The 25,744-nt window shown below is 52.3% G+C and overlaps 1 protein-coding gene across 1 annotated transcript in view; it reads right to left on the reverse strand.

The window, feature by feature from the left end:
* Positions 1-25,744, reverse strand: part of PGBD5 (piggyBac transposable element derived 5) — a 98,403-nt gene that overhangs the window by 24,930 nt on the left and 47,729 nt on the right. Inside the window, exons 2-3 of the mRNA XM_047702514.1 lie at positions 9,595-10,022; positions 540-674 (exon numbers count right to left, since the gene is read on the reverse strand). Coding sequence (XP_047558470.1) covers positions 540-674; positions 9,595-10,022 — 563 coding nt within the window. The remainder of the gene's footprint in view (positions 1-539; positions 675-9,594; positions 10,023-25,744) is intronic.

Genomic DNA, 25,744 nt, shown 5'->3' on the forward strand with positions numbered 1-25,744 from the left:
CACACCCCGGCTGATCCCGGCGGCCAGACACCAGACAGGACACTTTCTCCTCTCCCGAAAGCGACATCCGTGCCTGCCTGAAGCAGAGCGGAGCCCGGGCGCGGGCGGTCCTGCCAGCTCAGAGGACAGGTCCTCACGGAGCCCCATCTAACCAGCTGGCTGCTGGGGGCCTGTGAAGAAGGATTCCTCAGGACAGGAAGAGGGGGGACAGAGACCCAGCATGTCAGGGGCAGGAGGGGTCTTCTGGGACACACATTGTGTCAAGAGACATGGAAGTCACCTCCTGTGACCAGCTCTTTGGGTGAAGCCTCCGGCCTTGAGATCAGGGTTCCAGCCGTGATGAGGGTTTATTGTTGTTACTGAGCCAGAAGGGCAGGACAGGATGGGGAAGAATATGTGGGGCAGTGTCGGCGGTCCCAGTGTCCCCATGAGGAGCCCCAGCCTGGCCCCAGTCTCTGCGGCAGGTCCTGGGGAAGCCCCAGAAAGGGGTAAGCGAGCAAGCTCATCCCTGGGCCTCCCAGAGCCGTCCCCGGGCTCACCTGGATAATGAAGCCAGTGGAAGAGCACTGCCTGACCCAGAGGCTGAATTTCCGCTTTTTCCTCTTTCGGAGTTCCCGCTCCGTGCACGTGGCAATGAACACAGGGTCCTCGTCAATCAGGGGTTCATGTAGCACCTGCCAGGAACAAAACAGCAGAGATGCTCACGGAAGGCAACATGAGCTTGGGGTGGGGTTATCTGATCGGTGCTCAAATCGAGTCCCTGCCTTTGACCGGCTGTGTGACCTGCGTCACTGTACCTCTCCGATCCTGAGTCTCCTCATCTGTAAGAGGGTAACATCTACGCCAGTGTTTTGGGGAGCACAGAGTAAGAAACCACATGCATGGGACCTCGCATGGGCCTCGACGTACAGCAGGTATTTAGTGAATGGAAATTTAAAAAGTAACTTTATTTTTATTTTACATATTTATAAAATGATACATATTTAACGTGTATACTTATATGTTCATATATTTAATGTGACAATTATAATAATAATTATCATTATTAGGTCCCCAGTGCAAGCTCTTTCTTGGTAGCGGGATCGCCAGGGGACCTGACTCCGAGCTGGGCTTGCCCAACTGTTTTCAGGAAAGACCCTCCTGACGGACACCTCGCACTGCTAAAAAGTCCTTTCCCTCACAGATTCAGATTTACCTGCATTTAATCTAAGCCTACTGATCTGACTTCTGTCCCTGTGAAGAACAAAGGAAAATATACACTATTTCTTCAGGCATTCCAGACCACTCTTGCGCTGGCCCACAACCCCCTTGCTCCCCCAGGGCTCAGCGATCTCTCCTTCGAGCCTGCCCTGAAATGAAGCCGGTGTCTTGTGGCCTCGTCGCCACAACCCAGCCTCTGGCTCTCCTCCACACTGTCGTGTCCTTCCAGACGCGGGATTCCCAAGGCAATTTTTAAACCTACTCCGCCTTTTCCAATTTCTTTATAACATGGTTGGAAGATGGTGCCAATGACAAGACCATAAAGTAAAAAGAAATGGCTCCATGGGGTGGTCCAAGTTTGGCTTCTTCAAGCTGAAGTGTTTCTGGGGAGACTTTTGGGTACATTTAGGAATCTACTACACTTCTCCCCACCCCGATCCTATTTCAAGCCTAACTATCATTGGCAAGTGTGTCTGAATTTCACTGAAATGAAGCAAAGGAGAAATGACAAGATTCCCAGACCTCAAGCCGATGCCCTAGATCGGGGCCAGCAAACTGTGATACAGTCTGGTTCACTGCCTCTTGCAAATAAAGTTTTATTGGAATCTGCCGTGTTGTCAACGGCTCTCCTGGACTAGGAAAGCAAATCACACAAGACGCAGCAGAGACCAGGTGGCCGCTGACAGATGACGTGTACCAGCCCCAGCTCTCCGCCGGGGCTCCTGGAATTTTAAGGAACAAACCAGTCACCTGCGGTCTCCCTAAAGGGCAGATTCTGATTGAGTCACTTTGGGGCAGGGCCCGAGCTTCTGCACATCCAGCGAGCTCCTGGGTAATGTCAGAACGCGCTCCAACAAGAGCCGACTGGAGGACAACACTCACCGGCTGTGACGTGGACAGTACCTCCCACCCCTCCATTAATGCTCCCCTGAATTCCACTCAAAAAACAACAACAGGCCTGTGGGGTTCAGTCTGGCCCCCAAGCTGTTCTGTTGTTGAAAGCACGCGGGCAATTAACCTGGCCGCCCCATCGTGTGCTCAGGAAGGGGAGGGCTGGCAGAGCTTCTGGGCCACAGTGCCTCCCCAAGCCCCCACGCCTTGCCGACTCCGTGGGCCCATAAAACATTCAAAGCCCCATTTGGAAACACTGTAGCAAAAGGGACAAGTCCCACAGGCTGTTGGGACAGGGAGCGGGCGGGGGACGGAGGGGAAAGGGCAGAGAGAAGCCCTGCGGCCGCCCGCCTACGCCTGCTCCCGCTCAACGACCGCAGCTCAAGAAGCAGGTCCTACTCGCCCCTCCTTGGGCCACAGTGCATAGAACTGGTGTCGCTCCCTCATCTTCAGGAAACCAATGGAGCTCGAGTCCGTGTGCACTTATGCAGAAGCAGCCACACACGGTGTCCCATCACACGCCCCACCGAAGCTCGCCGCACGAAAGCCGGGCCTGCCAGAATGCCTCTTCCCTCTCCTCCAGGGTGCCAGCCGGGCAGCAGCACTGTCCCCCGGCTGTGCACCCTGAGTCCCCCGACTCTGTCTGACAAGCTCATTTTGCGTGTGGAGCGATTACGGTACAGGAAAGACAAAGCAGCCGCTTACCTACCTGCATAATCCCCTCCCGAAAAGAGTCTTCTAAGGACCCTGTCCAGTTCTGAGGAAATGCCTCGTCTCCCCCCCCATTTGTGCATAAACGTGTGTGTGGGCACGCACGCGCGCACACACACAGGACACGTGGCGCGTGGGGTACCGTTAGGCTCCGAGAACCATCGGGCTTCTGAAGGGCCTGTGGAAGTTCTAAGCACATCTCAGAGGGTCACATTTGCCGGAGGAGATGGGCTCCAGAGATGGAAGGGTCAGGTGTGTGTGGTGTGCGAGGCAAGTGTGCCGTGTATTTCGAGGATGGAGTGTGTGTGAGGCAGCAGGATGTGGACGGACGCCCGGGAGCCTGGAGCAGATCCACCCACACGTGACGGAGAACTGTGCCCGCGGCTCTCAGCAGGAGGAGTGAAGACCCTTCCCAGGGGCCCTGAGGCTCCGGCGTGGCGCACGGCCACCCTCAACCAAACACACTCTTTGATCCCCTTCTACCTGAACGAACGTTCCAGAGTCTAAACGGGCTTTCCGCAGAGGAGAAAAGGTGCAACACTGGGAAACCTTTGGAACTTCCAGCTTATCCCATCAATATCAGAACAGGGACCTTTTCTACAACACAGAAGCATCTTCAAGAAGAGAGTAAGTGCTGGGGGGGCTGATGCTGGGGGCTGAGGGAAAGCGCCCCTGCCCCTGGGTGAACTCACGGGAGGCTACGGTCTGTTCCACACAGGAAGGCTAGTGCTTTCAGGTACACACAGGGCCAAGCTGTTTATCTGCAAAGGAAGGCGTCCGAGGACTTGTAGGAACCCCCGGCCTAATCATGTTCAAAGTCAGTCAGACACTGCCGTTCATGAGCGTGTATCCTCTGGTTTGACCCTGCTTCTGCCTGTGGATCCAAGGCTGGCTCAGCGGGGCCCACAGCCAGGAAGGAGATGGAGAAGGAGAGGAGAATTCCGTCTGATGATCTGCCAACAGAAGAACTGGTCCAAGGGATCTTTGAGTTTCCCACTGCCTTGTGCTCCTGTCTGTGGAGTGGAGAGTCCTGGGTCTTCTGCTTACCCTCAGGATGTGTGTCCCATCCTTCCCACCCCACACTGTGGTCCGGAGGCCAACCTCTTCTAACCCACACCATCCAGGTCCCTGGCCCAGTGCTGGACTTGTTTGGCCAACTTGGAGGTGGGAACAAGGCATGGATGAGGTCTCCTATCTGCCCACGCTGTCACCCCTATGTTCCTTCGCATGCCCCCTCTCTCCCAGGTCCACAGTTGACCTCGGGTTCCCACTGTCACTACCACCCCAAGTCATGTCCCCCAGCCCTGGCCACGTGACTCTCTACAGTCCCCGCATCCAATCCTCCTCAGCTCTTCGTCTAGAACACAGGACTGCTTCCTGCAGGGATCCTGACCCACACAGGGCACTGGCTACAAAATGGTAGCAAAAAGAAAACAACTTCACAAATATAGAGGTAAAAATAAAAATCAAATACAAAGTCCATTTTTAAAAAAGAAAGGAAAGTGGAAAAAAAAATCCCCAACATGACCAGGGAGCCCCTCCCCAAACTGAGACTGTCTCAGGACCTTCTCTCAGCCTCATCAACCAGATGCAAGAAGACGGGGTCGGCACCTTGCTTAAGAATGCTTGGATCAACCAGGAGATCAAAGAAGAACTTAAACAATTCATGGAAACCAATGAGAATGAAAACACTTCGGTTCAAAACCTATGGGATACAGCAAAGGCAGTCCTAAGGGGGAAATACATAGCCATCCAAGCCTCCCTCAAAAAAACTGAAAAAGTCAGAATACACCAGCTGTCTCTACATCTTAAAGAACTGGAGAATCAACAACATATCAAACCAACTCCACACATAAGAAGGGAAATCATCAAGATTAGAGCAGAGATTAGAGCAGAGATCAATGAGGAGAGATACAGTAGAACGTATCAATGAAACTAGAAGCTGGTTTTTTGAAAGAATCAATAAGATTGATAAACCATTGGCCACACTAATACAAAAGAAAAGAGAGAAAGCTCAAATTAATAAAATTATGAATGAAAAGGGAGAGATCACAACCAACACCAAGGAAGTAGAAACAATCATCAGAAGTTATTATCAACAGTTATATGCCAATAAGTTAAGCAACCTAATGAAATGGATGCATTCCTGGAAAACTATAAACTCCCAAAATTGAACCAGGAAAAAACTGACAACCCAAATAGACCGATATCTAGTAATGAGATTGAAGCGGTAATCAAAAACCTCCCAAAAAACAAGAGCCCAGGACCTGATGGATTCCCTGGGGAATCTACCAAACGTTCAAAGAAGAAATAACACCTATTCTCCTGAAGCTGTTTCAAAACATTGAAGCAGAAGGAAAACTTCCAGACTCTTTTTATGAAGCCTGCATTACCCTGATCCCCAAACCAGGCAAAGACCCTACCAAAAAGGAGAATTTCAGACCAATATCACTGATGAATATTGATGCTAAGATTCTCAACAAGATCCTAGCAAACAGGATCCAACAGCACATTGAAAAGATTATCCACCATGACCAAGTGGGATTCATCCCTGGGTTACAAGGATGGTTCAACATTCGCAAATCAATGTGATAGAACAAATCAATAAGCGAAGAGAGAAGAACCACATGGTCCTCTCAATTGATGCAGAAAAAGCATTTGACAAAATCCAGCATCCGTTCCTGATTAAAATGCTTCAAAGTATAGGGATAGAGGGAACATTCCTGAACTTCATAAAATCTATCTACGAAAGACCCACAGCAAATATCATCCTCCATGGGAAAAAGCTTGCAGACTTCCCGTTGAGATCAGGAACATGACAAGGATGCCTACTCTCACCACTCTTGTTCAACATAGTATTAGAAGTCCTAGCAACAGCAACCAGACACCAAAGAGAAATAAAAGGTACCCAAATTGGCAATGAAGAAGTCAAACTCTCTCTCTTCACAGATGACATGATTCTTTATATGGAAAAACCAAAAGACTCCACCCCCAAACTACTAGAACTCATACAGCAATTCAGTAACGTGGCAGGATACAAAGTCAATATACAGAAATCAGTGGCTTTCTTATACACTAACAATGAAAATACAGAAAGGGAAATTAGAGAATCGATTCCATTTACTATAGCACCAAGAACCATAAGATACCTGGGAATAAACCTAACCAAAGAGATAACAGAACTGTACTCGAGGAACTACAGAACACTCATGAAAGAAATTGAAGAAGACACAAAAAGATGGAAGACCATTCCATGCTCTTGGATCGGAAGAATAAACATTGTTAAAATGTCTATACTGCCTAGAGCAATCTATACTTTCAATGCCATTCCGATCAAAATTCCACCAGTATTTTTCAAAGAGCTGGAGCAAATAATCCTAAAATTTGTATGGAATCAGAAGAGACCCCGAATTGCTAAGGAAATGTTGAAAAACAAAAATAAAACTGGCGGCATCACGTTACCTGATTTCAAGCTTTACTACAAAGCTGTGATCACCAAGACAGCATGGTACTGGCATAAAAACAGACACATAGACCAGTGGAACAGAGTAGAGAGCCCAGATATGGACCCTCAACTCTATGGGCAAATAATCTTCGACAAAATAGGAAAAAATATACAGTGGAAAAAAGACAGTCTCTTCAATAAATGGTGCTGGGAAAACTGGACAGCTATATGTAGAAGACTGAAATTCGACCATTCTCTTACACCATACACAAAGATAAACTCAAAATGGATAAAAGACCTCAAAGTGAGACAGGAATCCATCAGAATCCTAGAGGAGAACATAGGCAGTAACCTCTTCGATATCAGCCACAGCAACTTCTTTCAAGATATGTCTCCAAAGGCAAAGGAAACAAAAGCGAAAATGAACTTTTGGGACTTCATCAAGATCAAAAGCTTCTGCACAGCAAAGGAAACAGTCAACAAAACAAAAGAGGTAACCCACGGAATGGGAGAAGATATTTGCAAATGACAGTACAGACAAAAGTTGATATCCAGGATCTATAAAGAACTCCTCAAACTCAACACACACAAAACAGACAATCATATAAAAAAAAAATGGGCAGAAGATACAAACAGACACTTCTCCAATGAAGACATACAAATGGCTATCAGACACATGAAAAAATGTTCATCATCACTAGCCATCAGGGAGATTCAAATTAAAACCACATTGAGATACCACCTTACAAGTTAGAATGGCCAAAATTAGCAAGACAGGAAACAACATGTGTTGGAGAGGATGTGGAGAAAGGGGAACCCTCTTACACTGTTGGTGGGAATGCAAGTTGGTGCAGCCACTTTGGAGAAGAGTGTGGAGATTCCTCAAGAAATTAAAAATAGAGCTTCCCTATGACCCTGCCATTGCACTCTGGGTATTTACCCCAAAGATACAGATGTGGTGAAAAGAAGGGCCATCTGTACCCCAGTGTTCGTAGCAGCAATGGCCACGGTCGCCAAACTGTGGAAAGAGCCAAGATGCCCTTCAACGGATGAATGGATAAGGAAGATGTGGTCCATAGACACTATGGAGTATGATGCCTCCATCAGAAAGGATGAATCCCCAACTTTTGTAGCAACATGGACGGGACTGGCAGAGATTATGCTGAGTGAAATAAGTCAAGCAGAGAGAGTCAATTATCATATGGTTTCACTTATTTGTGGAGCATAACAAATAGCATGGAGGACAAGGGGAGATGGAGAGGAGAAGGGAGTTGAGGGAAATTGGAAGGGGAGGTGAACCATGAGAGACTATGGACTCTGAAAAACAACCTGAGGGTTTTGAAGGGGCGCGGGGTTGGGAGGTTGGGGGAACCAGGTGGTGGGTATTAGGGAGGGCACGGATTACATGGAGCACTGGGTGTGATGCAAAAACAATGAATACTGTTACGCTGAAAAGAAATTTAAAAATAATAAAAAAAAAAAAAAAAAAGAAAAGAAAAGAAGAAGACGGGGTCGGAGGGGGGTGGGGTAAGAATGAAGCAAAAGGGTCTTGGCGGTCCTTGCTGCGCATCTGAGCCATGCGAGGGAGGAGGGCAGAGCTGCCCAGGGGCGCTGCAGTCACCCATGGCTCGGGGATGGGCTGCACCCCCTCAGGGCACCCATGCCTGGGCTGGGAAGGGACGGGCTCGCAATCTCGGATTTTGCCAGCAGGCACTGCCGGGTGCCCACAAGCTACCCCAGGCTCCAGACACACACATGCACAGGGATCGTCCTGGGGACGGGGCTCGGGTATCTGACACCGCAGTTTCCGAAGGCAGACAGCATGGGGCCAGCTCACAGCAGCACACCCCAAACAGGAGCGTAACTCTGGATAAGCCTGGCCTAGTCGAGGAGCTAGAAGAATCCTCAGCACTCTCATCTTTACATTGTTAAGTATCAGTCATCCAAGCAGCTGGTTGTTGGGTTCTTAAGAGATACTCAGCCGGAGCGAGCCCACAGCCTCTGCCAGTAGCTGTTCAAATGTTTGGCCCTGGGGATGGTCAGAATACTGCTCTTTTCCATTTGCGTCCAGCCAGTAGGGCTCTGGTCTGGTTCATTTCCAACCACGCAAATATTCAGTGAAACAAACCAAAAAACGTGCCGAGCCCTGTGCTTGGTCCTGTGGGGCCTGTGTAAGGCAGGGCTTGTGTCCTGAAAAGAGTCCACCTCCTGTTTGGAAGGTAAGAGCCACAACGGGAGACAAGGAAGAGTGGGACTCAGCTGCCCTATAGAGAGTGGGGGAATTCAGGAAAGCGGAGCCAGCATGGGAGTGCAGGCCTTGCACTGGACCCCAGAGACTGGGTACATCTGCTGAGGCGGAGAGAAGAGGGAGAGAGAGTCAGAAAGAGCATGGCAAACACCTGGAAATCATAATGAGCCCAGCACATTTGCAGAACAGCGGCGGAACGCTTCCAAAAACTGGTTACAGGCTCCCACAGACCTGAAATAGGATGATATCTTCCCCCACAAAAACCCTGTGATTTTTCAGCTGCACAGGAAAAAAAGGCATGATACAGAGTCAAAAAGGATTTGAGCTTTAGGAAGAAGGCCCTTAAAGGAAAAGCACAAGAAAGAGTGGGTAGACCGAGAGCCCTTTAAGTGTACAAATAAAAATGATGTCAGTTTTTGTTTCTGCATCCAATGGGTCAGAGAAATCAGACTCCCTGAGGGGCCAAAACCTCCCTCAAGCTTTGGTTAGAGGCATCCCCAAAACAAGCCACCTCCTCAGTTGCTAGACCGGCTCTCCGGTTTTGAGGTCTGTTCTGAACCTCGAATCTCCCTGCAGCCCGGGGTACCGGCCACACATCAGCACCAGCAGGCAGGGGCTCGGGAGCTGAGAACAAACAGCACCTTCTAGAAACAGGGAGGGAAGCTGGGAAGGGGGCCATAAGGGCTGGGTGTGGGGCTCTACTGGACCCCCGCACCCGAATGACTCCCGGGTACCTGACGAGTGGCTGAGATTCCGGCCTCCCTCCCTGTGCCGCCTCCCCGGCCTCACCCCTTCCACCAGCAACAGCGGGGTATGCCCTCAGAGAACACGGGCTAGTTACCATCACAGGTTCTCCTTCATGGAAGAACATGCACATCGGCCTGTCAAACATGTGACCTGGAAAGACAGCACCACTCCGGGGAGGGAGGGTGTGGGTGAGGAGGAGGGAAACCGAGTCCGAGCAGAACCCCTGCTTTCTGACCTTGATGGGGCTGGGAGCGCTGAGTCTGGGGTGGGGGCGGGGGGACAGAGAAGGGCAGGGGCGCCCTCTGGGTGACAGCGGGCTGCCACCGGGGAGGCCCGGGGTGGGGGCGCTCACCTGGGTTTGGGAAGGCCTGAAGGCAGAGTCGAAGCTGTTCTGCAGGGAGTCGAGGAAGGGCTGGACCTTGTAGAGGCCGTGCGTGGTCTGGCTGGAGCGGAAGGCCACCACGTGGAAGTACTTGAGAATCTTCTCGAAGCGGGCCTGGCTCATGACCAGGGCCAGGCTCCGGTTGCTGTAGAAGCCGCCGCTCCAGATGCTCAGGACCGACTCGCAGTGGGAGATGCTGGTGGAGATCATGTAGCCCAGGAACGCCTTCATCTCCGTCAGCGTCACCTCGGCCCAGGCGCCGTCGCTGCCGAAGCGCTCCTGGAACTTCTTGGCGTACATGTTCGTCTGCACCACCATGTTCTTGAGCACGTTGTCCGGGACGAAGAGCTGGAAGAAGTCCATGGCGCTGGCGCCGGGCGGCATCTTTCGGGTGGGACCTGAAACAGAGGTGGCGGGGGTTGGGGGCGGGGGCGCACCGTCCCCTGCGCGCCGGGGACCCCGCACTCCCCGCACCGCACATCCCGCGCCCCGCGTTCTCGCCCGGCCAGCACGGACACCGCTCCGCCCGGAAAGGGACACGCGACGGGCGGAAGGACACCAAGGGAAGGTCACCGCGCTCCAGCCCGGGGGAGGTGACTTCACTACGGATGCCGGCACCCCTCCGGGCCTGAAATGCCCGGAGACGAGACTGCCCTCGCTCTGCCCTACAACTGCACGCCTGGCAACCTGCAGTGTATTGCTCAATCTGAAGGGGATCCTTTGGATAATTTCACCAATGGTACAAAAACCTCACAGCTCTTGGCTAACGCAGGGACAGCCGTTGGAAATACACACATGCACCCTCGAGAGATAGGCTTCCACTCTGGACAACAGCCTGGAGGTTCCTCAAAAAGTTGAAAGTAGAGCTACCCTATGACCCAGCAATCACACTACTGGGTATTTACCCTAAAGATACAAACGTAGTGATCCGAAGGGGCACGTGCACCCGAATGTTTACAGCAGCAATGTCTACAATAGCCAAACTATGGAAAGAACCTAGATGTCCATCAACAGACGAATGGATAAAGAAGATGTGGTGTATACACACACACACACACACACACACACACACACACACAATGGAATACTATGCAGCCATCAAAAGAAATGAAATCTGGGGCGCCTGGGTGGCTCAGTGGGTTAAGCCGCTGCCTTCGGCTCAGGTCATGATCTCAGAGTCCTGGGATCGAGCCCCGCATCGGGCTCTCTGCTCAGCAGGGAGCCTGCTTCCTCCTCTCTCTCTGCCTGCCTCTCTGCCAGCTTGTGATCTCTCTGTCAAATAAATAAATAAAATCTTAAAAAAAAAAAAAAGAAAAAAAAAAAGAAATGAAATCTTGCCATTTGCAATGACATGGATGGAACTAGAGGGTATTATGCTGAGTGAAATAAGTCAATCAGAGAAAGAGAATGATCATATGATCTCTCTGATATGAGGAATTTAAGAGGCGGGGGGGGGGGGGTTGTCCTAGGGGGAAGGGAGGGACAAATGAAACAAAGATGGGACTGGGGAGGAAGACAAACCATAAGAGACTCAATCTCAGGAAGCAAACTGAGGGTTGCTAGAGGGTGTTGTGGGGTGGGGTGATGGACACTGGGGAGGGTAGGCGCTATGGTGAGTGCTGTGAATTGTGTAAGACTGACTGATTCACACACCTATACCCCTGGGGAAAATAATACATTATATGTTAATTTAAAAAGAGAGAGAGATGGCTTTCAATTCCATATAGTGACTTAAGCCAGGCTAACAGTGTGGAGGGATTTGTAAGAGACAAGCTTTTTCCTTTTTTTTTTTTTTTAATCTCCTTTACATAATCTCTATGTCCAACTTGGGGCTCGAACTCATGACCTGGGAGACAGGGATCCATACTCCACCGACTAAGCCAGCCAGATAACCCTGCAGGAGATGGGCTTTGCAATTTTCTAATAAAAGTTATGCACGCTCTTCAGAAATTTTACCATCCCCCCCTTTCTCCACTAGTGGTGTAGGCAGTCTCTGAAAATCAAGTTTTTCCCAGCAAAATAAGACAATGACAAGGCAGTCCAGGCTTTAGGTTAGACAGATTCGGGAGCCGAAACCCTGAATTTACTTGTAGCTAAGTGCACAGTCTTAGATAAATATCTCCAAGTGCCCGACGTGGAAAATGGAATGCCTGCTTTTCCCAAGGCTGTTGTGGAAACCTGGAAATCTTTCTGAGGCATCAGCCACAGAAATCCTGTGACTTGGGCTGAGGACTTTCAAATGCTCTAACTGCCCTCATTTTATAGAAGAAGAAGAAGAAACGGAGGCCCAGACAGCCAAGCGGCCACCATATTTACGGTTGGTCACCAGCCATTTTTTGGGAAGGGCATCAGGCCGTACCCTTGGCCACAAGCTGCAGTGACACTGAGGCCAGCAGCCAGTGGGGCCCCAGGTAGCAGGAACAGCCTGCTTACCCACACCCACTCTTAGTGGAAATCATTGTGTTTCAGCGAAGACTTACAGCCTCCAGTGGGTGAAGCCATAAATTATTCAGGGGTAGCTCTCAAAGAGGAGGAAAACCAGCATTTTAATTGCTCCATCATGCTGAGTAAGCAGAATGAAATCTTCTCTTCCAAAAGTTAGCTTTAAAAGAATTTTGCCTCCCAGGCAATTTCCAAGTAAGTTCTCACAGCAAACTCTGCCCCGGCCAACGGCTTCAGGAAGCAACTGGAAAGTAGCCGGCACCCTCTTATCTGTTTGGTTTGGATTTCCGAGTCCTCTACTGTCCCCCTCCGCTCTGTCCCCCCCCCACTTCCTATTTGAGAAGTGTTGGCACAGGCCAGTCACCAGGAAGAAAGGAAGGGGGGGGAGGGAGGAAATGCCATTCAGATTCAATCCATATCACTACCTTTGTTAATATGACCATTGAATAATATGGCCCTGGGGTTGGGCAACATCCCCAGCCAAGCTAAGCTGCTCTTATGTTTGATTCATTTATAGGAGCTTTTGGTGGGATCGAGCTCTGTGTTGGGCGCCGTGCTCAGAGGGCAGTCTGCTGGAGATTTTCTCTCTCCCTCTGCCCTTCCCCTCCACCACCCCCCATGCTCTCTCTTTCTAAAATAAATAAATAAATCTTTTTTTTTTTTTTTTTAAGGAAGGAAGGAAGAATGGTCCACTAATGCTCAGATCCCCCAAAGAGACTCCTCCCACCACCCCAAGCTAGGAGCCAACCCCTCTTTCCAGGGGTGACTATAAGAACAGGTGTCTTGTTCAGAGAGGGGACTGTAAGGCAAGGGCAGCCGTCAGAACTGCTTACCCAGTGAACACCTCAGGGTCATACTGATCCTGGGGACAGAAAGGAGTAAGACACGGTGTTTTCTCCCCGGGCGTTCTCGGTGTAATGACAGGAGCAGGCAGCAGACAGTGACCCAGTGATGTCAGACAGGGGGATGGGGTGTGCCCATAAGAGGGACCTGAGTCCAGACGCTGGGGAGGTGAGGTCTCTGAAGCTCCCCAGAAGGGCCGCAGAGATGGCTGTGGACACGGAGGGGCACAGGGCCGGGACGACCCCCACAGAGCACGCAGGGCTGTGAGCGCCGCAGGCCATGCTCATGCTTTAGGACGAACCCCTGCTGCATGAGGTACGTGGGGAGGACCTGGCCTGTTCCTGAAGCCAGTGAGCTTGGGCAGGGACCTCACTGAGGGGTGACCACAGCAGCTCCCTCTTCTGGTCCTGCACCTCTGTGCCCCGCACCGTGCTCTACTTCCCTGTACGTGTGCTGGGCGGGGGGAAATGGACTACAAGTGACCCAGGGTCCTACAGGTGACCTGAACCCTGGGGCCAGGGCCTCCACCAGCCAGCGGCCCTCACCGGTGTATCCTTTCCATTTGCACCAGGACATGAGTGAGGCTGGTATCTTAAACCACACGAGTCTGAACTGAAACTCCAGATCCCTCGTCCTCTCCCTTTCTTCTCCTCCCCGCCAGCTCCCTCTGGTTACTTCAGGCAGAAACCTGAACCACCGTGGATTCCTCCCCCCACACCCCCACCCCCACATCCAGCCAGTGGGCACATCCGGCCACCCCCACCTCTACAGTGCGTCATCAAACACCACCTCTGGCATAGAAGACAAAAACAGCCTCCCCCAAATGATTCCTAGCAATGAGAAAAAATTTTTAAGGAATGTAAACCAGATCACAACACTCCCCTGCTTCATTAAAACTCTCCTGTGACTTAAAGCACATGAGGCCCTGCCTCCCAGGCCGCTCTCCAAGGCCAGGCAAGAAGGTGCGTAGGCCCCGCCAGGGGCAGGCCCAGCCCTGGAGAGCCCCTTCCACCCCAGAGCCCATGTCCACGCGGACCCATCTGCCAGACACAAGCCCTCCTGGAGCTCCAGCTTCCTTAGGTGGTGAAGCGGGTAAGCGGGGAGGGTGAGCGGGGAGGGTGAATGGGGAGAGTGAGTGGGAAGGGCATCTTTGCTGACCCCAATGGGAAGGATCTGGTTTCTGGGGCAGCAGCCCATGTTAATGCCTGGTAAAAAGAGCAGCTAGAAACATCTGTGTGGAAGAGGAAGCCGGCAGGGCCGGGGTGGGCGAGGCTGGAAGGGGTACAATACTTTGCAGCTGGGCTCACCTCGGCTGGCTGGGCAGGGAGCCCAGACAGCACCTGCCCCCCCTGCCCACACCTCCCTGCGGACACACGGAAGGTCTGGGGAGCCAGGAAGGGGCAGTGTGTAAGTCCTGGGGAGAGAGACCACCTGGGAAGTGGGAACAGCTGATCAGTGGGCAGGACATGGGAGGGGGAGTGTCACCGATGACTTCCGGGTCCCCAGCTCAGGTGGGCAGGCTCTGGGTATTGTTTTGTTCAACTTCCTGCCTCTCTGAACTGGTGGAAACCACTTTGGAACTCTTTCTGATCCTCCCCCTCTGTCTACTGTCTACTCCCTCTGCTGGTTATATGACCTTGGGCAGGCCACACACCCTCTCTGCACCTTGGTTTCCTGACCCATCGAATGGGAGTAAGAAGAACCGCAGAGGGAATAAAACCTCAGACACAGGCCGTGGCCCATCCTGGCCAGTCCACCACGAGTCCCACTCGGAGTGAGCGAGGGTCCTGTGGGAGCAGCCTTTCCTGTGCCCACTGCATGACCACAGCAGCATGGGGCCCGGATCCCCACCTTCACACTCTCTGGAAGGAAAGTGTGGCTTTCTGAAGTCCAACCCTCTGGAGACAAAATCATTCACTTTGAGAGGAGAACGGCGTTTTGCATAGACTGGCATTTGGGGCATCAATTGTCTGCAGTCTTGTGGCATAGATAAGGATCGCTTAATATTCAGAATTAAGGGATTAAAAAATGAAATCATTATCTCCAGGCAAAATCAAGCAGTTATAAAAATATAAAGGAACATCCCCCATTATCACAAAAATATTCCTCTCAGTGTAGAGGTTAAAAAAAAAATTGAGATGTTACATTCTATAAAAAGGTAACGTAGAGCGTGGTCAAGCCTTTGTCCTCAATGCTGGCGGCAGCTGGGTTTTATCTTCTGCTACAAGGATTCTCAGTTCTCTCCATGCCTTTCCTGCCCCGAACCCCCAGCGGCTGACGGACGTGCCGGAGGAGAGGTCTGTCTGATGGTCTGTGCGGGGCCCTCCACGGTCTCGGCTGCAGAAGCCAGCCACACGCCCCTCTGGAACCCCACGCCTTCATTCCTGGTTTAGCCTCGTGGCCCGCAGCCAAGAGCGCAGTAACAAGTTCGATTTGCAGCCAGATCAAGGAAGTCTGCACACTCCCGGGCGGGAGCCTCGGGCATGGGTCCTGGTCCTGCTCCTGGCCACCCTGAGGCTCGGCAGCTCATCTGTGTGGCCCGATGGGGTCGCCCACACCTGTGTCCCCGGGCAGCTGTGAGCGGTGTCCAGTGCCCTGTCCTGTTGTGCTCTAACCCGCAATGCTTACCCAGCTATCGACGCAGGCTCAGATCATGGTCCGTCCTCTCCATGGTGCCTTTCCACGGAGCACATGGCAAGCTCCGAACCATTCTTCAGAACCCTTAGAAAACACGCAGATACTCGGCCGGAGAAGCCCAGGGGCAGCACCACCTGTCCTCCTGCTTGTGGGGCCCCGTCGTGGGCCCCCGTCAGGACACGGAAGAGGACACTCTGCCTGTGGTCTTCCTCAAGGAACACAGCACTGCGGCTGCCAAGCACAGCGGCGGCACAGAGAAACAGTTCCTGAATCGGACCCCCGAGCTGAACTGATCGTAGGAAACACGGGCCCCAGAACAGGGGGTGTGCGGCTCTTCCAGAAGGGGGCTCGTGTGTTGGCTGATGCAGACATGAAATCTACCGCCGTGACCAGATGTCACGTGACAAAGAGCTGCTTGACGGAGAAGGGGTGACGTGCACCTGAGGCGGCCACGTGAAAACTGCCCAAGACAGCTCACCTTCAAAACCACTCGCCACCCAAGGCACCTGTACACATACAAGAAATAGTCTTAACTTACACGAAACATACAATTCTGTTCAAGTGCGACGGCCAAGGCAAGTACTTGATTCCTGCAGCTGACCCTGTGAAGCATCTTCAGGGGGGAGGGGTGCTCTGCTGGGCAGAGGTGACCCTGACCACCCCCACATGCAATGAGCTCACGGGCAGCAGCTGAAACAGAAAGGGTCAACTCAGCGCCACCCGCCTGGGCCCGAGGACCTTCCGTGTTCTCTCCATCCAGAGCTGTGGCTGGTACACTACATTCCAGGCCAGGACTCTGTTAATGAACAGAGATCTGCTCCCACCTGCTTGGACAGACAGAACAAGGGACGTTTACCACCCGCCCCCCCGCACAGGATCAGTTTCCATGCAAACTAACAAGGCAGGAAGGGTGTTAACAGAGTGTCCAGCACACACACGCCTATAGAGCAGCAGCTCTGACGTCAAAGGGGTGAATGAAGGCTAGCAGGTATAGAGCCTCACTGTGACTCAGACTCCCTTGGTGGCAGGACCCTAAAGGCCGGGTGACAAGTCAATTCCATGGCCATCCATGAGTTTGTAAGCCCTCCATGGCTAAGTGTGCTGTAGCCTTCTTCGGTCCATGTGGCCACTGAGAATGGCTGGTCCAGGCTCAGCCCCTCCACCTAGGACCCACCTTAGGCACTAGGACACTATCCCACCCCCCACCACCTGCCATCCTCACAACCACAGATCTCAATTCTCCTTAGAGCTGAGCTGAAACATGGTCGAGAGAGGTGTCTGTAAGGATGACAGGTAGAGTCACCTGCAGTTGGGGTCAGGGGGTGAGAGGGACTGGCGGGAGCTGGTTCTGTTCCTGGTTCATCCACTGTCTCACTGAAACACTGGGAAATTGAAGTTTCTCTGGGTTTCCATTTTGGGTTGATAACCTGCTTCATCTCCCTTTCACAACTGATGAAACAGTAAAGACAATGATGGAAGTACCCTGAGGAATGTAAGAGAACTGTACGAACGTCTCCTGTCACACGATGTTGAAATAGTTGCTGTCCAGGAAAGTCAAGGACCCAGACTGGGCTCCAGCTCCGGAACTCATGAGCTGAGAGACTTAATCTCTTAATTGTCATGCGTGGGGACCGCCATGACAGACCAGCACAGGCTGGGTGGCCTGAACAAGAGAAATCGATTACCCACAGTTCTGGAAAGGAAGTCCAAGATCAGGGTGTTGACAGACTTGGCGTCTGGTAAAGGCCACTCCCTGGTTCACAGAGGGCTGTCTTCTCGCTGTGTCTCCATGCAGGGCAGGGTCCAGGGAGATCTTGGGGCTCTCTTTTCTGAGACACTTATCCCGTCATGAAACCCCCTACCCTCATGACCTAAGCGCCCCCCGAAAGCCCACTTCCTAATACCATCACCTTGGGAATTAGGTTTGAGCACAGGAATTCGGGTGGGGGGCACAGTCATTCAGTCTATAGCACTGGTTGAGCCACGGTGTCCATGTTAGTAAAGCAACGCTAACATACCATGACATTCACAGCCCGGACACGGATGGAGTGGGAGGCGCCTCGCTCAGCCTCTGCTTCTCCATGCGTGCCCAGTGACGGGAGCGAATCACACGCATATCAGTGGCTGCCAGTCCCATACCCCCGGTTTCAGTCCCACTTCTCAGAGCGGACGTACCAGATGGCTATGACAGAACAGCAGCCATAGCAACCACAGTTTATATTTCATTCAGACACTGCGTCTCTTTTTCACAGGAAGCTGTATTTTTAAAGCCTCTGCTTGGATACAGAAAGGGCAGCAGGAGCGTGTTTCCCACCTGGGAAGAAGATGATGGGGAAGGGACATGGCGCTGAGGGGCTCCTGGACCACCCCTACCTCAAAGGCCCCATTTCGTGCACAGTGACCAGCAGGGAGGGGCCGCACAGATAATTTGCTCATTTCCTCCACGACTTCACAGCTTTTTCTTGCTCCCATCTTGCTGCCCCAAGTACGCCCACTGCGGCTCTTCATCCCGAACTAAACCAGGCTCACGTCCGGGTTCTATCTGGAGTGCTCCTGCTTCCTCAGCTTCCTTCCCAGAACCTACCTCCTCCCATGCGCTGGGCCTTAGCTGAGCCCACAGACTGAGCCCGACCCCACCTTGTTGCCAGCTCTGGCCAGTTCCACGTGGCATGGCACATGTTCGCGAGGACCACCCTAGTCCTCCCTGCAAGAAAGGCAACAGAGAGAGGGACCATGTCGCAGGCACACAGGGAGAGTGTGAACAATGAAAAGGATGGGCAGTTGCCTGGGCTTTAAGAGGTGTGTTCCAAATAAGTACCTGACCGAACAGAAAACTCTGGTGTGCCTGACAGAAGGTCTTCCTGGCATCAAGCACTACAACGAGCAATTCCCTGACCACATTTAATTATCACAGGAGCCAACCCAAGAGGTCCTGGGACACCCACTTTGCAGCTGTGGAAGCAAGAGCTCGGGAAGGACCTGCTCAAGGTAATAGGAGCTGGTGAATGAAGGAGCTGACATTCCCTTTCCCACCACCACGTGCATCCCACACGTGTGGGCATGAAGACTCCCAGATGGCTGAGTCTTTCTAGGCTTGTGGTTCTTCCGATTTTCCTCAGGTGTGATGAAGTTCTGACCCTCAGAACGGATGTGAGGGAAGGCACAGAAGCATCAGAAGGAGCAGAAAGGCTTAGGGAGAGAAGACAGAATCTGAAAACTGACTATATAGTATATATGGACTTGGGAATTGTTTTCTCGGCTGAAATAAATTCTTAGAAAGAACTCTGAGCTAAGGCACATCGCCACCCGCACCCCCCAAAAAAGGCGTGGGGATGGGGACCACGGGGGCCGCCAGAGCACACACCGCCGATGGGTCCGGCTGCTGGAGTACAAACAGGCAGTCCCGCGTGATTCTGGAGGAAGTCAGCAGGGACTTGATCATTCACGGCGAATCCCTAGGGAGAAGTAACCAGAAGGGGTGTGTGTGAGGTCCACATGGAAGGGGAGTTTTGTCTGTCGGGTTCCCTGCTGTGTCTTTACCGCCTGGAGCAGTGTCTGGTCCACTGAGGGCTCAGGAGAGATCTTGCTGATGAGTGAAGCGGGAAATGTATTCAGAGGCTAATGATTTTCATATTTCAGGGTCACCAACAGCATCCTGCAGCTCACGGAGGTCGAGAGCACCGAGGGGCTCACGAGAAAACGTTGAGGGAGAGGAAGAGACTGAGAGGGTCAGGTCCCTGACGCCTGCCTGGGGTTTGGGTGCCGGGACCCCTTGCAGGCAGCCTGAGGCACAGGGAGGACCACACGGTGTGCGCGTGCGCAAGCAGAAGGGGGCGTGCGCACGCGTGGGCCTGAAAAAGTGGGCAGGGGTATGGGGGGGACCCGCGCGCCTGCATCGCACAGTGCTCGAGACCCTGTATTGAGACTCTGTGCTTATCTACACAGGAGACTTAAACACAGAGTTACAGGGAAGCACAGACAGGGCTGGGCATATAAAATGTGCCATTTTGGGGGGCACCTGGGTGGCTCAGTGGATTAAAGCCTCTGCCTTTGGCTCAGGTCATGATCCCAAGGTTCTGAGATCGAGCCCCGCATCAGGCTCTCTGCTCAGTGGGGAGCCTGCTTTCCCCTCTCTCTGTCTCCCTCCCCACCTACTTGTGATCTCTGTCAAATAAATAAATAAAATCTTAAAAAAAAAAAAAAAGAACAAACCTGTCTTTGTGGGCAAACATTTAAAAAAAAAAAAAGTGCCATTTTTGTCATACAGTCTTAGCACTGAAAAAGTACTGGGAGCCCAAGGAAGTAGACAGACAAAAGACCGCTGGCACCGGCCCATCGTGACCTCCGCAACGTCTGGACCCCAAGCCAGAGAGAATGCCAGGGTCTGTGAAGAAGCCAGAAGGCTCTGCGAGGCCCCAGTAGGAAAAGGCCTGGCCCTTACCAACCCCGAAGAGAAGGTACTAGTCACACCGCCACCTGAACCCAGCTGGTGGCATCAGAAGGGCGGCCCGGACTTCTGCTCGGGGGCTGGAGAAGCGGCTCCCGTGTGACCATGGCCAGGGTCAATAATGCACAGGAGAGCAAAGACGACTGCATGGAACTGGGCCTCCGGGCAGATGCGAGTGGGGACAGCTCCGCCGCCGGCTCCTACCGTCCAGGGTGGCCTAGCTCTTGGGCTCCCCTCCCCATGCAGGCAACTGGTTCTGCCGGATCCGCACATGGAGGCAGGGGGATGGTACCCGACTCCCTCCCCCAGAAAAACCTGTTAGGACTAGGGTGGTGGCACCTCCCCTCCTGGCTCAGCATCACCAGCACAGCCCACTGCCGCCTTTCACAGCCCAGCCCAGGTCTGTGGACCCCACACCTGGCTCTTCCTTTCATCAGGCCATTTGTATTTGGTGTGTGTGCGTGTGTATGTGCTAGGAGCACCAGAGGGAGGGCACTGCAGGATCACCAGGGTCAGGAGGGAGAGCAGAGGGCGTGCCTTCCAGGGAGAGTGCCCATCCCCCTTTCTACTACCTTGGGCTACCCATGGCACTCTGCAGGGACAGATGGTACCAGGCCCTGTCTCAGCACAGCCGGTCCAAGAAGAACGATGGCAAGCTGGAGGGGCTTTATCCCTGCACGCTAATTATATCCCTCTAATTCACTGCACAGCTACCCACACCCTGGGAGAGGGAATGTGAAATGAGAAAACTTAAGACAAAGGGGAGCAGGGATAGAGAAACAGATACCAGAGTGACGGAAAGAATGGAGTGCATCCTGGTAATGACTGTCCCCAGGCGAGTGAGCAAGAAGCAGCCCGGGCCTTGGTGTCTTCGTCCTAAAATGAAGTAGGGCCGATGCCAGATAGGGCAAGGGACAAGGGCAGAGCTGGCCAGTTAGCGTAAGTCTGTGTTCACGCTACAACTCACAGAGATAAGCCAGTGCGGGGAGCACTGGAGGCTGACCCCGTCCCACCTGCCACCCTATAGCCTCCAGGACAGGTGGCACCGACAGCCTCATCTTCCCAGGAGGAAATAAGGACGGGAGAAGGTCAATGTCGCGGTGACTGAGTGGAGGCAACTCCTTCCATCCTCTCCTTCCTAGAGCCTTTCCTTTCTCAGGGTCACACGCCCCAAGTCCAGCTCCACAAGGGTTGCTGCGGAGGGGGGGGGTTATTTATTTTTCAGTAAATACGGAAGAATGTGTATTTTGTTTAGCATACACATATACATCACTTCTGTTTTATGCGCGTTCTGCTTTATACATGGTAACTTTGTTCACTTATTCCAGGATGACAGCTCTGAGAGATCTGTACCATCACTGACCCCCTACTTATCCGATGAGGAAACCGAGTCCCAGGGTAAGGGACTTGCCTAAGCCAACAACCAGCAAGGGGCAGAACCAGAATCCATGCCCAATGGCTCAGCCTGAGTCCATGCCTTTGACCACCACACTGTGGTACCTCTTCCTGGAAGATTCTCCCAGTTCTGATGGCCCCCACAACACCACCCAACACATGCAGCTAACAGCTGCGGAGGCCTCTACAGAAACGAGGCAGAGAAAACCAAGAGCCTCCCCGCAGACTGCCCATCTGTGATCCAACTCCACGTACTAGCTGGAAGACACCCCCCCCCCAGACGCAGGAGCTCATTCTACTTCTTTTCCAGAATACGCTCCATAAATGTGGGCCTACTTTCGCAAGCCTCCAAGTCTGGGCTTGGATGGGACCAGGCACTCACAGACACAGTCCAGGGTCACAGCCCAGCTCAGATCAGGAGGACCGGTGGCTGTCTCACCGGCACACGCTCTGAGGCTCACCCGTGCCATCTCCTAAACTGCGGCTGATACTTGCTAACACAAAAGCCATTGCAATCGCCCTTTCTTATGGCAATATTTTGGGGTTTTTTTCCCCTAAACTTCAAAGTAGGCTGCTTCAGGGTGAGGTTCTTAAAACAATGCAAGCATCACAGAGAAAAAACAGCCCTGGCCAAGAGCGGCAGCTTTCACTTGGGCCAGTGGGGGCCGTCCCTGAATCAGTCCTGGGGGCCCGCTTCTGGCCACTGGAAAGAACCTGCTGGGACATGAATCCTAAATAATTCCGGGATGTTTAAGAAACACCTGCTCTTTGAGGATGACACAGAGGAGACGGCCACCTAGCCCCAGGCCACTGCATCAAGGAACTTAAGAATAGAAACCCAGAGTGTGTTGTGCCGTGCCCAACAGATTCGTTCAAGTTGGACAAAAGGCAGATTCTTCCTTCTGGAAGGAAGCCTCTGAGGTACATTCTTTATTTCCACAAGGTACCAAAGTTTGAGGTGTCCGGTGTGGGGAGGGGACGCTAACCTTAGTTCAGAGGTGATCATGTGCCCATAGGGATTTATGTACGTTGACACCACATTTCTAAGGGAAGTTTTGCAGACGTGGAAACACACAGAGCTTGGGCCACCTGTTCAAGGTCCGAGCATGGGTATGAACCCAGGCTGCTTCCGTCCCCCACGTGGCTGCCTTGCCATGAACACACACCACCTCAGGAAGCTCCCCACATGCCGCTTCACGGCAGGTGCCAAAGCACGGAGGATGGGGAGGGTGACGAGGTAGGGTGGAGGGGAGAGGGGCACGCTTCCCACTGGGAGAAGCCCTACCCAGCCATGGCAGAGGCAGACAGACAGCAGGGGGAGAACTGCCCATGAAGCCCAGGCAACTGCATTTCCAAGGTCATAAGTCAGGAAAGAACAAGCTGGGGCGCTTATGATGGAAAAAGCAGGGTCCTCGGCGGCTCAGCACTCCCCTTCCGACGGATTAGATTCCCACCAGACTGTACTGCGAACCCATTTAGAAAGCACTTTCGTAGCTCTTGGGTGTCTCCACATCCCCTTCCCGGGCAAGGCAACCCCACGCTAAAAAGGTCAATGGCAAAACACATACACCTCTTCCTAATCTTCATGCATAAAGACACAAAAGCCGGAGTGACTCATCAGAAGGGGAAGCTACACAGAGGCACAGAACACTACTCTATACCGAGCAAATGCCGTCAATGTCTTCCCCAATCAGCCCACAAATGTTCTCTTCTTGAGAAAGAGGTTCCTCCTGGAGAGTAACCCACGGAAATGCTAACAACACAGAATGCACCCTTCAAACGAAACCCTTCAAATCAGGGTGCATGTGGGAAGGCTGGCACGCTTCCATATAAACCCTAACTTCACATCTTCCTTACACAGGGGTGTTCTCTGCAACGGCCCGTGAGCTAAGTGGTGATGGAACGGAAGCTACTATCCCACTCAGTCCCGTCACACCACAGTTGCTGAACGGAAGCCGATCAGCCTACGTGAGATGTGGGTCCCTTCCCCGGACCCTCACTGTGTCTAAACGAGGTGTGGGCAAGGAGGTTCTGGGGACCCGGAGCAGGTGGCTTTGTTTCTCCTGCCACCTCCAGCTGGCCCAGGCTTTCTCCAGGGCGAACCCCCCCCCCACGCCCCCCATGACCCAAATTCTGCAGCACTGCCAGGATCCTGACTGAGAACTGAAGTACCAGCGAGTCATGCCTTCACGTAGGACCCTTCCTGAGGGAGTTTTCCTTTTAATAAAGGCTTCAATTTCCTAGATCGCTCCAGTGGTAGATGGCAGAGTGACTACCGAATGACAGGGACTGGGGTGAAGCGTGGGGGATCGCGGTATCAGCCATGGCGCTTCCCCTACACCTGCCCACTCACCGCCCCCACCCCGGGAATGAGTAAACCGAGAGCTGTGCACACCTCTTCAGAAGCGATGTCAGCCCCTGATTCAGAGACAGCAAACGGGTTCCGGCTCTTGCGTCAACGTGAGTAGGCAGGACCCGCCTGCGCACACGTTAAGGAGGACGGCGAGGTCTGTGGCCAGGGGCAGGGTGGCTCTGGGATGGACGAGCCGAGCCCACTGAGGCTGGAGGTGACCAGGGAGCTGGGGCCACGCATCTGCCACGCGTAGTGGGGAAGGACAACGTGAGACAACACTCTCCCCCAAACGTTCACACATATGGCAAAGACCAGCCCCAGTATGATCTCGAGCTCACAGAAACATACTGCTTATGCAAGTGTAAGAACTCCTAACATTTCATTCCTTCACTTACTCATTCACTGAGAGAAAGAGAGAGCACGTGGACACGCTCTTGAGCATGAGGGAAGGGCAGGAGGACAGGGAGAGAATCCCCAAGCAGACATCCCGTGGAGCGTGGAGCCTGACGTGGGGCACCGTTCCCGGACCCCGAGATCATGACCTGAGCCAAAATCAAGAGTCTCACAGGCGGGGTGCCTGGGTGGCTCAGTGGGTTAAGCCTCTGCCTTCAGCTGCCTTGAGGTAATGATCTCAGGGTCCTGGGATCGAGCCCCGCATCACATCGGGCTCTCTGCTCAGCGGGGAGCCTGCTTCCTCCTCTCTCTCTGCCTGCCTCTCTGCCTGCTTGTGATTTTTCTCTCTCTCTCTCTCTCTCAGTGTCAAATAAATAAATAAAATCTTTAAAAAAAAAAAGAGTCACACAGGCATAAATTTTTTAAGGAGAAATGAGCTTTTCTGAAGCATTCACAAGATTGGATGTTATTCTAAGGGAATATTCAGAGATGTACATGTGTTTTACAAAGGAAAAACAGTCCAGATAAACTAAATGTCACCAAATAGGGAACATTCGTGATATGCAATTCTCTAGACATTAAAAAGGAATGTTCTTGAGGACTATTTAAGTGCATAAGAAAACTGTCACGAGACCATCTTTAAATAAAGATTAGAAACCACAGTACAAATGGTATTGTCCAAACTTAAACAAAAAAGGGTCTGTAAACTCTAAATGATGGAAAAGATTTCAGTCAAGCATTCCCATGATATCACCTTGGAATGGTAAGATTATAAGTCATTTCCATTTTTTTCTTTATGCTTCTCTGAATATGATTTCTGGTAACAAATGATATCATTCAATGTATGGCCTTTAGAAGCAGAAAAAGAACAGCGGGGGAGATCCTGATGTCCTTCTAACTTCCCTTTCAACATCAAGGGTGGTTTCATTTGCAAGACTAGAAAGAGGGCCTCGGAGATTTCTAGAACCCTCCCTGATATCCTGTGTGCCGTGGCCTCGCTGCCTCAGACATCACTCTCCATTCCTTACACAGAAGGTCACAACAGTCCGTGAGAAGCAGGAGGGACCTCTGGTCCCAGGTCACCTTTCCAGAGCCTGCAGCTCCAGCTCCGTGCCTGGAGTGTCCCCTGCCTGATACCCCGGCCTCCATGTCGAGGGGGCTGCAGTGAATTCTCTCCAGATAATTCCAAAGGCTTCCAGCCCCCCTTTCCACTTTGGGATTTCCTCCTTCCCCTATGTACATTTCAAAGAAGGCCTGAGAGCAGACAGACAAAAACACCCCAAACTTATGGAGACTGAAAACAGCAGAGACCTCAGGGGATGAATTTTTAATGAGACTACAAAAAAAAAAAAAAAATCAAAGAATCCCAAAAATGTTAACATAGCAAACACTTGTTTTGTGCTGGTTATAAATATTCCTCTTTGTGGCAGGGGTATTGTTTGTCAAGACTCTGGGAAGGAAAGGCAGCTGTTAGCAGCTGCAGGCAAAATGCAAGGAGAGCCTTGCCTGGAGGGGTGCGGGGCTAAGCCCGCAGAAGGGAGGAGGGCGCAGCTCTAGCTCGGTGCCAGAGAGGCAGGGAAGCTCCTCCCACACTCCGTGCCAACTGTCAG

Source organism: Lutra lutra, chromosome 14 (genome assembly GCF_902655055.1).
Source record: "Lutra lutra chromosome 14, mLutLut1.2, whole genome shotgun sequence".
Lineage (NCBI taxonomy): Eukaryota > Metazoa > Chordata > Mammalia > Carnivora > Mustelidae > Lutra > Lutra lutra.